General features: G+C 44.1%; 1 protein-coding gene across 1 annotated transcript in view; it reads right to left on the reverse strand.

Annotated features, from left to right (window-relative positions):
* LOC144686209 (adenylate cyclase type 10-like) overlaps positions 1-15,508 on the reverse strand; it is a 113,805-nt gene that overhangs the window by 61,043 nt on the left and 37,254 nt on the right. The window contains exon 6 of the mRNA XM_078551303.1: positions 12,469-12,664. Within this exon, the coding sequence (XP_078407429.1) occupies positions 12,469-12,664 (196 nt within the window). The remainder of the gene's footprint in view (positions 1-12,468; positions 12,665-15,508) is intronic.

Raw genomic sequence — 15,508 nt, forward strand, 5'->3', positions numbered from 1 at the left:
TATGGTTCTATGAGTAGAATTTTCTGCTCATCAGGTGGGCCTGTGCCCAACCCAAATGAGCATAAAATCACCCGTGCTCGCCCTCCTCCCCCACCCACACTAGCAGCACTGAGGGCAGCAGCGCATGTTTCACGCTGGGCAGGCCTTATTTGGCCCCCCAGCGTGAAATCGCGGTTGGGTCCCGATTGTGGGCGGCTGTTGGCTTCCTGACCACTCCTGTTCTCCCCCGCTGAGCTCTCCCGACGAGGGCAAAATCCTGGCCAATGTGTGTGTTTAATTTAATTAAACTAGGGACATGGCTAGTCTGGAAGGTTTAAACTATCAAAGAAGTGAGGTATAAAACAAACATTTGAAGTGGAGATAAGTAAAGCTAGGGTGAAGTCTCAGCAGAGACTATGTGAATTAAATTTGCATTTTTAGATAAGCGGAGAAATGTTTGATTTTCAAAGGGACATGGAGAATGTTTACAACTGGCAAGATAAATAATGCAAAGTTATTATGTGAATTTTTCCTAAAAGTGCTGGCCATAATGAGAACGTGAAAGCTTTTTATATTCTGGGTAAAGTAACTTTTATTGACAAGTGGCAAGAATGGGGTTTACAGCTCAAAAAGGGAGAAATACATTTTATGACGGATGGAAGGCTGTGTGTGGTGAGGCTGTGTGAGATCTTGAAAGGTGACTGTGTGAAATAGACTTGGGAAAAAGCCCCTAGCCATCCTACAGAAGTTTGCTGTTCCAGTAACCAAAGTTGTGTTAAAAGCCTTTGAAAGTCCATTGTCAAGTTGATGCTTGTGGTAAAATTGCTGGATGACTTTATAAATTTGGAATCTATTTGGATTGTTGCCTTAATGGGTGTGTATAGTGGGGAGTCTGGTTAAGTCAAAATTTTTGGGAACTGTTATAACTGTGTAACTGTAATCTTGTTTATGTTTAAGTTTGTTCTTCTTTTGTTAATAAAAGTTTTAATTTAATCTTTAAAATCTCTAAAGGTGTTAATGGACTCATTACTTCTGACTTCGGTGCACCAGCTTCTCGTAATAAATACAAATTGCAAAATCTCAGTGATAGCGTGGCCAAGTTTCCCTTGTGGATTTGGTCAGCCTGGCAAATACCACCAGCCATATCATAACAAAATTGAGAGCTCGTCGGGAATTTTAAAAATTCCTGATAGGCTTAGATTTGGTGAATCTTAAGACTATGAGTACGAGAAGAACATTGAACGCAGAAGTTGGTGTTGAGGGATTTTAAAGTGGTTAGACTGCAAACCTGGCTTTAACAATCGCTAAGACGTTTCTGGGAGTAGAAGATGTAACCCTAACTGGTTTACAAAAAGTAACCAAGGCACAGTTAACAGGATTGGCGAATAAGTTGCTGTTAGGATTAACCACAGGGGCAAAGAAGCGGACATAATTGAAGTTATGGTGCAGCATTTGAAACTGGAAGAGATACCTGAAACTTGTGAGTTACAGCGGGAGGTAGTGTGACTTCAGTTGCAAGTGGAAAAACTTGAATTGGAGGCAAACGAGAGGGAAAAAGGAAAAGAGAGAACATTTCAAAGAGAAATGGAAATAAGAAAACTTGACCTTCTGAGGGAGAAATTAGCAATGGAGGAAAGAGAGAAGGAAAGGGAAAAAGGATATCAGCTTAAAAGGCTGGAAGCTAAAAGAAGAGACTTCAGATGCTGAGGAAAGTTCTGATGTGGAAACAATCACTTCCAGCCCAAAACCCAGTGGGGAGATATTTAAATTTGTCAGGTTCTTCTGAAGTTTGAGGAAAGGGATGTAGAGGCATTCTTTATTTTGTTTGAGAAGATAGCTAAGCAAATGAGGGGCTACTTAAAAATGTAATATTGAGTTACCTTCCAGAGAAGTGTCAAAGTGAGTTGGAAAAGCTATTGCAGTCACACAAAGCTATTTGTGGGAATAAGCTGGGGAAAACAAATTTAGCTACACATGACGTAGATGTGGGAAATTCACTTCCAATAATGCAACATCCTTATAGATTAAATTCAGGAAAATTAGCTCAAGTGCAAAAAGGAATCGAATTCATGCTTCAGAGTGACATCATAGCGTCTATTTGCAGTAATGGCAGTTCACCTATTGTGATGGTACCGAAACCGGATGGAATGCAAAGACTGTGTGTGGATTATCAAAAAGTAAATGCTTTGACAAATGTGGATTCACATCCTATTCCATGGTTGGATGATTGTATTGAGAAAGTGGGACAATCAGAGTTTATCACAAAGACTGACTTTCTGCGAGGATATTGGCAAGTATCATTATCGGAAAGAGCAAAAGAGATATCAGCTTTTGTAATGTTTAAAGGAACATAGGAACATGGAGAAATAGAAGCAGGCATAGGTCATTCAGCCCTTTGAGCCTGCTCTGCCATTCAATATGATCATGGCTGATCCTCTATCTCAACTCCTGGCTCCCGCTCTCTCCCTATACCCCTTGATGCCTTATGCCATTTGGTATGACGAATGCACCAGCAACATTTCAAAGACCGACAAACAAAGTAATTTCAGGACTGAGCAATTGTGCTGTTTATATTGACGACTTGGTAGTTTTCAGTCAAACGTGACAGGAGCATTTACAACATCTGAAAGAACTGTTTGATCGACTGCAAGAAGCTAATTTGGTGGTGAACTTGGCTAAGAGTGAATTTGCAAAAGCACAAATTACAAATCTAGGCCAAGCCATTGGACATGGTCAGGTGGCTACAAGAGATACGAAAGTAAAAGCCATTGTGAATTTCCCAGTGCCTACAACAAAACAGGAAGTTTTGGGATTTCTGGGCATGAGTGGATTTTACCAGGAGTTTGTACCAAAATTTAGTAGTGGTTGCTCCATTGACTGAACTACTAAAAAAGAACAAGACATTTCAATGGGCACAGAAGTGTCAGAATGCATTTGACAGTTTGAAAACTGTGTTGACTACTACACCAGGCTTGGCAGCACCTAATTATGCCAAGCAGTTCAAGTTGGCAATTGACGTAAGTGATTTGGTATTGGTGCTGTGTTGTTACAAGAAGTTGAAACAGGAATTGAAAAGCCTGTAGGATATTTTTCACGGAAGCTGAGTGTACATCAGAAAATATACTATAAACCATTGAAAAAGAAACTCTGGGTCTGGTGTTAGCGTTGCAGCATTTCGAGATTTATGATGCAAGCAATTCTTCAGAAACAATTGTTTATACAGACCACAATACTTTAAAATTTCTGGACAAATTTCGAGGCTGAAGTGCAAGACAGTTCAGATGAAGTTTATTACTGCAGCCCTTTAATTTACAGATTATATATGTGACTGGATGAGGAAATTTAATTATGGATGCATTGTCAAGAGTTTAAAGTTCAAAGGAAATTGGACATTTGAAACATGAACATTGGACTGATATGACTTCTGTTGATACAAAGGATTTGATGGTATTGTTATGCTAATGCATGTATCTGGTAGTGTAATAGTCTTGTGCATATAGATAAGTATAGTAAGCAATGCAAGTAAGATGGGTTGAGAAAATGAAACCATCTTTTAAGATTATGATGGTTCATTTTTCCATAAGAATGGAGGTGCCAAGAATTTATCATATTTTTCCTAATATTATTGTGGGATATTTTAAAGCAGGTTTATGTTTGTGTATGTGTGTGGTTCTGTGCGTGTGTGGCTAATTTAATTAAACTAGTGACAGTTAGACCGCAAGGTCTCAATTATCAAAAAGGTGAGGTATAAAACAGGCATTTGAAATGGAGAGAAGTAAAGCTAGGATGAAGTTTCAGCAGAGTGAAATTTGCATTTTTAGAGAACTAGAGGCGTGTTTGATTTTCAAAGTGACATGGAGAATGTTTACAACTGACAAGATAAATAAGGCAAAGTTATTATGTTCATTTTTCCAAAAGTGCTGGCCATAATGAAGACATGAAAGATTTTTATATTCTGGGAGAAGTAACTTCTAAAGACAAGTGGGAACAATGGGATTTACAGATCAAAAAGGGAGAAATATCTTTACAGAAGGATGGGAGGCTGCGTGAGGTGTGGCCATGTGAGATCTTGGAACAGACTTGGGGGAAAGGCCCCTTGCCACCCTTCAGAAGTGTGTGTGTCCAGCTCACTCAAAGTCTCAGGGTACTCAATTACTCATCCTCACCACTGTGAGAGTGCTTTTTGGTCTGTAGGGAGAGGGTGAATGAGAACTCTGAGGCTGGGAGTGAGCCAGACACAATCTCCCCCCACCACCCCTCACCAACCCTTCTCTTTCTCTCTCTCTCTCTCACACATACACACAAACATACACACCCTCGCTCACTCAAACACACACCCTCTCTCTCACACGCACACACACCCTCTCTCACATAGACACACACACTCACCCTCTCTCTCTCTCACACACACTCACCCTCTCACACACACACACACTCACCCTCTCTCTCTCACACAGACACTCACCTTCTCTCTCTCATGCACACACATGCAGCCTCCCTCTCTCTCTCTCTCCCACACTCTCCCTCACCCATACACTCTCTTATACACACACTTTCTTACACACACACACACAGTCTCTATCTCTCACACGCACCCTCTCTTTCTCTCTCATACAGACACACTCACCCTCTCTCTCCCACATACTCCCTCTCTCACATGCACTCACCCTCTCTCTCTCACACACACTCACCCTCTCTCTCACACCCACTCACCCTCTCTCTCTCACACACACACACGGACACTCACCCTCTCTCACGCACAAACACCCAGCCTCCCTGTCTCTCACACACACATACCCCCTCTCTCTCTCTCACATGCACTCTCCCTCACACAAACACTCTCTCTTACACACAAACACACACTTAATCTCTCACGCGCACTCTCCCTCACACAAACACTCTCTCTTACACACAAACACACACTTTCTCTCTCTCACACATACACACACACACACACTCTCACACACACACATTCTCCCTCATACACACACTCTCACAAACACACTTTCTCTCTCTCACACACACCCTCACTCGCTCACACACACTCACCGTCTCTCTCACACATACACACTCACCATCTCTCTCTCATACACACATACTCACCCTCTCTCTCTCTCACACACATCCTCTCTCTCACACTGACCCTCTCTCTTTCTCACACACAAACACACAATCACCCTCTCTCTCACGCCCATTCACCCCCTCTCTCTCATGCACACACACACACACACACTCACCCTCTCTCTTTCTCTCATGCACATACTCCCAGCCTCCCTCTCTCTCACACACAAACTCAGCCTCTCTCTCACACACACACACCCTCTCTTTCTCACACATTCGCCTTCTCTCTCACGCACACACACCCAGCCTCCCTGTCTCTCAAACACCCCCTCTCTCTCTCACACACACTCTCCCCCACACAAACACTCTCTTACACACACAAACACTCTCTTACACGCACACACACACTCTCACACAAACACTCTCTCTTACACACTCACACACACACACTCTCTCTCTCACACACACACTCACTCTCTCTCTCTCTCACAAACACACACTCTCTCTCTCACACATACACATTCACATCCACGATTCCTCTGACGCCCTACATCATATCAACCATTTCCAGTTCCCTGGCCCCAACCGCCTCCTCTTCACCATGGATGTCCAATCCCTCTATACCTCCATCACCCACCAGGATGGTCTGAGGGCTTTCCGATTTTTCCTCGAACAGAGGCCGGAACAATCCCCATCCACCACTACTCTCCTCCGTCTGACTGAACTTGTTCTCTCATTGAACAATTTCTCCTTAAACTCATCTCACTTCCTCCAAATAAAAGGTATGGTTATGGGTACCCGCATGGGCCCCAGTTATGCCTGTCTCTTTATGGGGTATGTGGAACATCCCTTGTTCCAGTCCTACTCCAGCCCCCTCCCATAACTCTTTCTCCGGTACATTGATGACTGCTTCAGTGCTGCTTCATGCTCTCGTCTGGACCTGGAAAAATTTATTAATTTTGCTTCCAATTTCCACCCCTCCATCATTTTCACATGGTCCATTACTGACACTTCCCTTCCCTTCCTTGACCTCTCTGTCTCAATTTCTGGTGATAGACTGTCCACCAATATCCATTACAAGGCTACCGACTCCCATAGCTACCTCGACTACAACTCCTCACACCCTGCTTCCTGTAAGGACTCCATCCCATTCTCTCAGTTCCTCCTCCTCCGTCACATCTGTTGTGATGATGCCACTTTCCAAAACAGTTCTTCTGATATGTCCTCCTTCTTCCTTAACCGAGGTTTTCCACCCATGACAGGGCCCTTAACCGCGTCTGGCCTATCTCCTGCACATCCGCCCTCACACCTTCCTCTCCCTCCCAGAACCATGATAGGGTCCCCCTTGTCCTCACTTATCACCCCACCAGCCTCTGCATTCAAAGGATCATCCTCCACCATTTCCGCCAACTCCAGCATGATGCCACCACCAAACACATCTTCCTTTCACCCCCCCTGTCGATATTCCTTAGGGACCGTTCCCTCCAGGACACCCTGGTCCATCCTCCATCACCTACATCTCAACCCCCTCCCACGGCACCTTCCCATGCAACCGCAAAAGGTACAACACCAGCCCCTTTACTTCCCCCCTCCTCACTGTCCAAGGGCCCAAACATTTCTTTCAAGTGAAGCAGCACTTCACTTGCACTTCCCTCAATTTAGTCTAATGCATTCGCTGCTCCCAATGCGGTCTCCTCTACATTGGAGAGACCAAACGCAGACTAGGTGACTGCTTTGCGGAACACCTTCGGTCTGTCCACAAGCTTGACCTAGACCTCCCTGTCGCTTGCCATTTCAACACACCACCCTGCTCTCATGCCCACATGTCCGTCCTTGGCCTGCTGCAATGTTCCAGTGAAGCTCAACGCAAACTGGAGGAACAGCACCTCATCTCCCGATTAGGCACTTTACAGCCTTCCGGACTTAACATTGAGTTCAACAACTTCAGATCATGAACTCTCTCCTCCATCCCCACCCTCTTTCCGATCCCTCTTTTTTCTAATAATTTATATATTTTTAAAATATATTTTTCTTTTCCCACCTATTTCTATTATTATTTTTAAATTTATTTCCATCCATTGTTTTATCTCCACCTTTTAGCCTATTTCGATCCCTTCCCCCTACCCCACCCCCACTAGGGCCATTTGTCACTTGCTCATCCTGCTTCTACCCTTAATGTCACCATTAGCACATCCCTTAGGTAATATCACTACCATCAACACCCCTTTGTCCTTTTGTCTACGACATCTTTGGCAATCTCTTTGCTTCCACCTATCACTGGCCCTCTATCCGGCTCCACCTGTCCCACCCCCCTCAAACAGCTTATATTTCACCTCATTTCTATTTTTCTTTAGTTCTGATGAAGAGTCATACAGACTCGAAACGTTAACTCTGTCTTCCTCTCCACAGATGCTGTCAGGCCTGCTGAGTTTTTCCAGATTTTTTTTTTTTGTTACACACTCACCTTCTCTCTCACGCACACATCCCCAGCCTCCCTCTCTCATACACACACACACCCTCTCTCTCTCACACACACACTTTCTCTCTCTCACTCTCTCACACACATACACACACATAATTGAATACAAAAGTAGGGAGGTTTTGCTTCAGTTATACAGAGCACCAGTGAAATCACATCTGGAGCACTGTGTACAGTTTTGGTCTCCTTATCTAAGGAAGGATGTAAATGCTTTGGAAGCAGTTCGCAGAAGGTTTGCTAGGCTAATACCTAGAATGGGCAGGTTGTCTTATGAGGAAAGGTTGGGCATGCTTGGCTTGTACCCACTGGAGTTTAGAAAAGTAAGAGGAGACTTGCTTGAAACATATAAGATCCTGAAGGGGTCTTGATAGGGTGGATGTGGAGAATATTTCCTCTTGTGGGAGAATCTAGAACTAGAGGGTCACTGTTTGAAAGGGGTTGCCCACTGAAGTCAGAGATGAGGAGAATTTTTTCTCTCAGAGGGTTGTGAGTCTTTGGAACTCCTTTCCTCAATAGGTGGTGGAAGCAGAGTCTTTGAATATTTTTAAGGCAGAGATGGATAGATTCTTGGCAAGCAAGGGGGTGAAAGGTTACAGGGGATAGGTGGGAATGTGGACTTGATGTTACAATCAGATCAGTCATGATCTACTAAATGGTGGAGCAGGTCCAAGAAGCTGATTGGCCTACCCTTGCTCCTAATTTGTATGTTCATATCACTTGTTTCCACACTCACAGCCATCAACTGACACTGCACTGTTAGAGGATAGAGTAGAGGTGGATCTGCATGTTTTGAGATACCGGCATGAGAGCAGGGGCAAAACTAGTGCAGATGCCAGCTTTCAGAAAAGCAAGGTTGCACATGAGTTCTGTAACAGACTTGGATGAGTTCTTAAATGTGGTCCACAGAAGAAGGCTTATGGGTATGTACAACAAAATGCTTGGTGTATTGTGAAGCTTGCCAGAAAACATTCCATCAATGTCAAAGATAATTGAGGAGTCTGGCAAAAATTTGGCACAGGGCTTTGTGCAGATGTTGGAACACATAATTTCCAGCATAGTAGTGGTGGCCAACTCCACCAGCACCCAGCCATTTTTCACACAACCATGAAAGATGATAGCTCAGCTTTCATTTCAGTATAAGCAGCTACCACCAGAAGGTTAAGTGCTGCAGTGGAAGCTCAGACTGTAGTCATGCAAGTTCAGGCTGCTACCATCATAGTTGTGGATGATAGTATACAAAGGGGCTTGCAGGTGTTAAAAGCAGTCCAGCAATCTATCTCCAGCAGATCACTAGGATTGCTGAGACACTGCCCCAGAGAGTGGCAGTGCTTTCAAGGAAGACAAACCCACTACCTTCTCTCAGGAAGACAGTATCCCTCCTCTCACCCCTGCCAATTCACCAGTACCCTTGTTGTTGCCAGTCAACCAGCCAGCCCTGAGTGCTGCCAGCCATGCCAAGATGGTTCAGTCCGCAGCTGGACCTTCCAGGCCCAGAACCACTTGAGGTCGTCCTCCAAGACCATCTACAGTCTCCTCCACTGACAGCTACTAGGAGAGCACTGTGTAGAAGCACCAGCAGAGGCAAATGCACATGGAAGACAGGTGTTAAACGAATGCACTTTGGCAACTATTGGCTTTTGTATGCAAAAATGGAATTATAACTTTGTAAAGTTGATTTGGAATTTTTATTTTATGGTGGATTTTATTTTTTTGCATTGTGGCCAAATGGATGTTGTGGTAGTCAGTGATAGAGGGAAGGTGGAACAGTGTGAAACATTGGCAAATGGAGAACTGAAGTGGTGGTTACTGGTATTGTACTCAGGTGGGATCTTGACCAACAGTCTAGCCAAAAAGGGACTGTCTAGTTTGCTTCCCCTCTTCTGCCTTCTCCTCGTCCTGCTAATCCTTCTCCTCATAGTCATGCTTCTCCTCCTCTTCATGTTTCTGCTCCTCAGCTGCTCATTGTATAACTGGCAACAAGGGCTATCTGCTCACGATGCAGCATAAGACCGTAACAAATCACCCAAACTCTGCTGATGCAGGACTCCTCTGGACTGGTCCAATCAGTGAACACATTGGGTAGAATCTTACCAGCCATGCAGAGGCAGCTTTGGTGGCAGGTGTGGGGGAAGTTTTGAGAATTGTGCATCAGGTCAACCACCCATGGTATTCTCACCTCTGGCCAATCTTGCTAAAGATTGATAAGCAACAGAAGTGACTACTGGCCCGGCAGTGGCAATATCCTCGTCAACTGGGGCCAGATTAGGAATGCCACCAGGATCTTACTGGCAGTGGCAGGTGGGCTCCACGTTGTGAACAAAGCCTTGTAGGATACTGGAGGAGTCAATTCCGGTGGCAGGCTGAGGGCTCATGAAATCTCCTGTATTTACAGCCCTCCTGAGGCAGCTTCTACCACAGAGCCGGAGGCCACACCTTCACAGTACTGACCTTGTAGCTGGCCTGTCTGATTGGCCCCAACGAAGCCCCTCCCCCATCCCCTTCCCACTTACCTGGGTTCCAAGGCCTCCCGCCATGTTCCTTCTCCTGGGCCTCCTGCAGTCCCAGCATTGCTGGTGCTGAAGTGCTGCCGGCCTATGACCGGCGGTACACATGCTGCATAGCCACCGGTAATCCCGATGCCAGCCAGGGTAGGTGCCTGGCTGGATTTAAATTGGGGCCCACGGAAATATCTGTGGAGGTGTTGCCAACGTCTCTCCAGCTGGTGGATGGGTCCAATGCCATGGCCATTAAATCTCGCCCATTGTCTTTACTAAAATTCAGGCAGGAGAATTGCTGAACAGCCTGGGTGGATCTGGCCTCTTGCTGAGATTCTTTCCATCCCGCTCCCATCTACTCCTATTTCCCCTTACAGCAGAGTGTCCTGCTCTACATGGCCTCTGTTCATTCTAAAAGGCATGCTATATCCCAAGGCAAATAGGAAAACTGCTCCTCATGCACCCATGCCTGGGAGCAATTAGATTGTGTCCAACCCTTGAAGCCAGCAAAATCTCCTTGAGCAACTGCCTTATCATTCCTGCAACTTTAACCAACTATATGAACCCACTAAACCTCTAGAATTGAAACAACAGCCAAACTAAATCAGCCATCAACTAATCTGTAAGCAGCTGATGATCTCTTTATACGGCACTGTTGATGATCCTTCCTGCTGCTGAGCACGTGTCCAGCTGTGCAAGATTAAGAGAGCATGTAGGCTGGAGCCTTCAGCTACAAAATGACAGCGTTGCCACCAAACCAGTGTTACACATTGATTGATAGCATGATCTTCCTGCTCTGCATACTTCCAGCAGTTGTTTACTGTACACGCACTAACACCCTCACCAATATGGCATCTGGTGTGTCTTGTCCCACTGGTGTGCATGTGCACCATGGACACTACCATAGGCCTCAAACAACACCACGGTACGTGAACAACAGGTGTTACCAATCCTAGTTTCATACTGATGGACTCGCTGATCCCTAGCTCATTTTTTGCTTCTACCCATGGTTAGGAATATGATAGAACAGAATGGATGTGTTTATGTGGATTCCTCTGTTTTACTCTCGATGTAAGAGGAGAAATAAGAGATCTGAAGGAAGTAAAGAGTTTGGTAGCATCAAAGGAGGATGGGACCAACTAAACTTTACATCTCACAATGGATCTACAGGACTTCAAAGATCTTAGGATATGAATGAGAATTTAAATCTCATCAACATTGATTCACTAAGGAACCCCTGGATGAGGTATGCCACCTGCTGCATGATAAATTGCACCTAGGTCAAGAAACTGGACTGCTCTACCAGTGACTATCAAAGTCAGCACAGCTCCAAATTTTTATGCCACTGAATCCTTCCTAACTGCAACAAGGGCATTCTGCATCACCACCAACGTAAGGTCCAGTCCTGCAAACAACACTTTCCCGATTCCATCTTCAGGAGTGTTAGAGAATTCATACATTTTGGGTTGATTCCTATACTGCAGCAAAGTACAACATCATACTTATTTTACAAGAAGTGTCCAAACCTACTTATTATAAGCATATTTCTTCCAGTGAATATCCTGGTGCTATGTCCAAGTCACCTGAAGATCACTGTCATATAAGACTTCTGCATTATTAGAATAGGGTTTGGGGACTGAAATAATCCCCAACTCATCACAGCTGAATTCTGCGAAGTCCTGTGAAGTACACCCCTGGTGCAACTGCCTAGATGACATGCCCTGCATACTATGCACTTGTTCAGCTGGCCTCTGAGGACCAGGCCTGAGATCTGGTATGTGCTCCTGTCCTGAGAAACATCATCAACTACAGCCATACCAATGGTTCTGAGCAAAATGATGGCAGGTCTAATGCTTCCCACCAGATCTTCCCTGCAAGCCAGCATCAGTTGTCTAAAAGCTGAAATCCAGAGTTCTCCTCCATCTCCACCAGAGCTGCAGTCTGTGCTTCAGATGAAAAACAAGAACCTACTTGTCCTCCGGTTCTCTTGTGGGGTGGTGCTTAATTCAAAATAGGGAAATGTTTCCCCCATTGGGAGCTGGGAGAAATGGTGGACTGTTTGCTCTAAGGGCTGTAACTCCATTGGGAGTGCAATGTGTGATAAGCACAAAAGGGGAATGTTCATTTCTGTAGTTTAAAATATAAGTTGCCTACAAAAATAGTGTTTAGTCAGCATGTTTAACTCATTTGTTGCAGTAAAAGTTTTAAAACCTGAAATCTTGTGTCATCCTTTTCAGTTATTAACTGAAAGTTCCAATTTCCTTTTAAACATTATGGGTGGAATTTTACGGCACCATCATGGCGGGGCGCGGCATCATAAAATGTGGCAGGCTGTTCAGAAGTCCATTGACTTCGGCGGGACCGTAAAATCCCGCCAGTGTAAAATTCCCCCCTTATCTGTCTGTATGAGGATCGCAACAGTGATCACATACTTGAGATGATCAGGCCTAATACCTGTTTAAATGTTTTATTTGCCTCTATACTGTTAAAACAAACCTTAAATTCATTATTGGAGATTTCGGCTGTGTTCAATTCCAGTAGTATTGTGAACATTGCAGGCAATTTGCATGTGTATTTCTGAAGGCAGAATATCTGCCATAAAAATGATAGGCATCGAATCTGCTGATGAATAATAGGTGATATTTCTTCCCTGCAATACAAAAATGTCTGTTAAGTAGCAGTAAATTCATATATTAATTATTAACATTGGAAAGCAAAGATTGATTAATTTGTTTTGTTGGTAATGTTGTCAACTATAATAAGGTTAACAGTAAAAATTGATTTAATTAGCAGGATTAAATCCTTGATTGGGTGCTCCCAGTGAGGAATGCCATCCAGAGGGTGCACAGATTCGGAATTGCAAACCCACAATGTCTGATTTTCCTTCTGTATAAATTAATGATAGTTCAGACATGTGGGCGAGCAATTCTCTCTCCAGCATTCATCGTTAGCATCATTTCTCACTGGAAGAGCTTAATCAGGGAATCAGACTTAACATGCCTTCTTTTTAATTCAGCCAATTTGAAATGTTTATATTATTTAGATAAATTAAATGGATGATAACAATAAAGATAGTTATTTTGCAATTTCAAAAATTGACTTTAGGTTGTATTCCAAGTATTACATTTTGTAATGTACTGTTGGGTTTAAGATGTATCAGGGATTTAGCCTTCTGACATTTGTCTCTGTCATTTTTGGCTTAAAGGACAGCTTGTCATTTCTGGCAGTAGCCCAGAGCAAGGAAGCACCACGCAGTTTCTAACTTTCCTCTCAACAATATTTATAAGCACTATACAGGTGCATACTTCCAGCTAGTTAGCTTGAGGAAGATAAGGGAACAGGCATAGAGGAGCAAGTAAAACCATTTTCAATGCCCTGTACTTTGGGAGATTTGTCATTCAGGAAAAGATGTGCCCTGTTAAGCTGATGCCTCCACAAGGAAAGGTTGACTTATATTTCTAGTAGTAGTGACTTTCACATCTTGAGAAGTGAAACTCCTGTGTTGTAAGTTATCCGTACGTCAGCCTCCAGGAGACAGCACAGCTATGTGGCAGCCTCCTTTGCAAAGCCGAAGTCTCGAATGTAGGTCTTATTTTAGGTCTGCAGTATGAACTGTCTGAACGAGTAAGTGTAGGCCCTGGAGTTTCCTGGGCCTACATAAAACACTTAGAATACAATCACACTAATCTGTGTTGTTCCCTCAAGAGCTACTTTTCCTCTTCCAAATCTATAAATAACATACAGTTTCCCTGAAGGAATTCCACCTCTCTCTCACTTTGGTTTCTGCAATTGAAACAACAGGAATCAAGAGGGTTGTAAGAATCAAAACTAAGAATAAAAGTTTTGGAATGCATAAGATCAGCCTTAAAACAGCATCAATAAAAATGCAGACAAGCGATGAAAACCAAAAAATTCTGGGCCCGAAAGCCCACCGATGCTGTTGTGCCTTCAGCAGAGGTGGAACAAGACCTTTCTCTGCCTCCACGTCATGGTGCAGGCCTATAAATATCAGGCTTAACTAATTTAAACAACTGAAACACAACTTGTCTTAGCATCTTTACATAGTAAAGCACCCTGAGGTGATTCACAAGACTATTAGAAAACAATATTTGACACCAAGCCACATAAGAAGACATTAGGGCAGATGACCAAAAGCTTGGTCAAAGAGGTAGGTTTTAAGGAGCATCTTAAAGGAGAAAAGAGAGCAAAGAGGTTGGGAGGTTTAGGGAGGGAATTCCAGAGCTTAGGGCTTTGACAGCTGGAGGCATAGCTACCAAAAGATGGAGTGATTAAAGTTAGGGATCTTAAGAGGCCAGAATTAGAGGCATGCAGATATCTCGGAAGGTTGTGCAGCTGGAGGAGATTACAGGGATAGGGAGGAGTGAGGCAGTGGAGGGATTTGAAAACATGGAAGAGACTTCTAAAATCAAATAAATGATAGGGTCCCCTTTGTCCTTACTTTTCACCCCACCAGTCTCCGCATTCAAAGGATCATCCTCCGCCATTTCCGCCAACTCCAGCATGATGCCACCACCAAACACATCTTCCCTTCACCCCTATCGGCATTCTGTAGGGACTGTTCCCTCTGGGACACCCTGGTCCACTCCTCGATCACCCCCCTACACCTCAACCCCCTCTCACGGCACCTTCCCATGCAATCTCAGAAGGTGCAACACCTGCCCCTTTACTTTCCCACTCCTCACCGTCGAAGGGCCCAAACACTCCTTTCAAGTGCGCTTAGTACAGAGGTCAACAAAGGCGTAGAAGAGAGTTTCAGCAACAGATTAACTGAGGTAGGTAGACACAGAGCAAGGCAATGTGAGCGTAGAAACAGGCATTCTTATGGTTCAAGGCCATCTTGGGGTGAAATCTGACACTGCATTTGTGAACAGTCCAATTCAGCCTCATACTGTTGCCATGGGGTGAGGGTGTTGGAGTTAATGGCTAGGGAATGGAGTTTGTCAGGAGAACCAAGGACAATAAGCTGGATTTACCAGCCCTCTGAAGACAGGCTAGGAGTCAGGATGGCTGGTAAAATAGTGACAGAAGGCATCAATTGGGGAATATGATGTTACCTGCAGTGGGAACTGCCCATCAGGTGGCCGATTAAGCCAGTTAAATGCTCAATTAAGGGCCACTGCCTGCTCCCTGGTGACATTTTACCAGCACATGTTGAAATGCTGATCTAATAAACATCTGTCGATCTAATTTTAAAAAGATTTAAGCCGATCTGGCAGCCAATGTCTTTTGGAGGAGAGAATTACAGTTTTAATGACCCTTTGTGTGAAGGGTTTCCTGATTTCACTAATTTTAAGATTGAAACCCCAGTTCTAGATTCCCCCATTAGAAGACAGAGCTTCTCTTGATTTATTCTAGCAACTCATTTTATAATTTTAAATACCTCAATTAGATTGCCCACAACATTCTAAACTCAAGGTAAGACATGCCAGGTTTCTGCAACCTGGCCTCATAATTTAGCTCCCTAATTCCTGGT

This window comes from Cetorhinus maximus, chromosome 11, assembly GCF_964194155.1.
Source record: "Cetorhinus maximus chromosome 11, sCetMax3.hap1.1, whole genome shotgun sequence".
In the NCBI taxonomy this organism is placed as follows: Eukaryota; Metazoa; Chordata; class Chondrichthyes; order Lamniformes; family Cetorhinidae; genus Cetorhinus; species Cetorhinus maximus.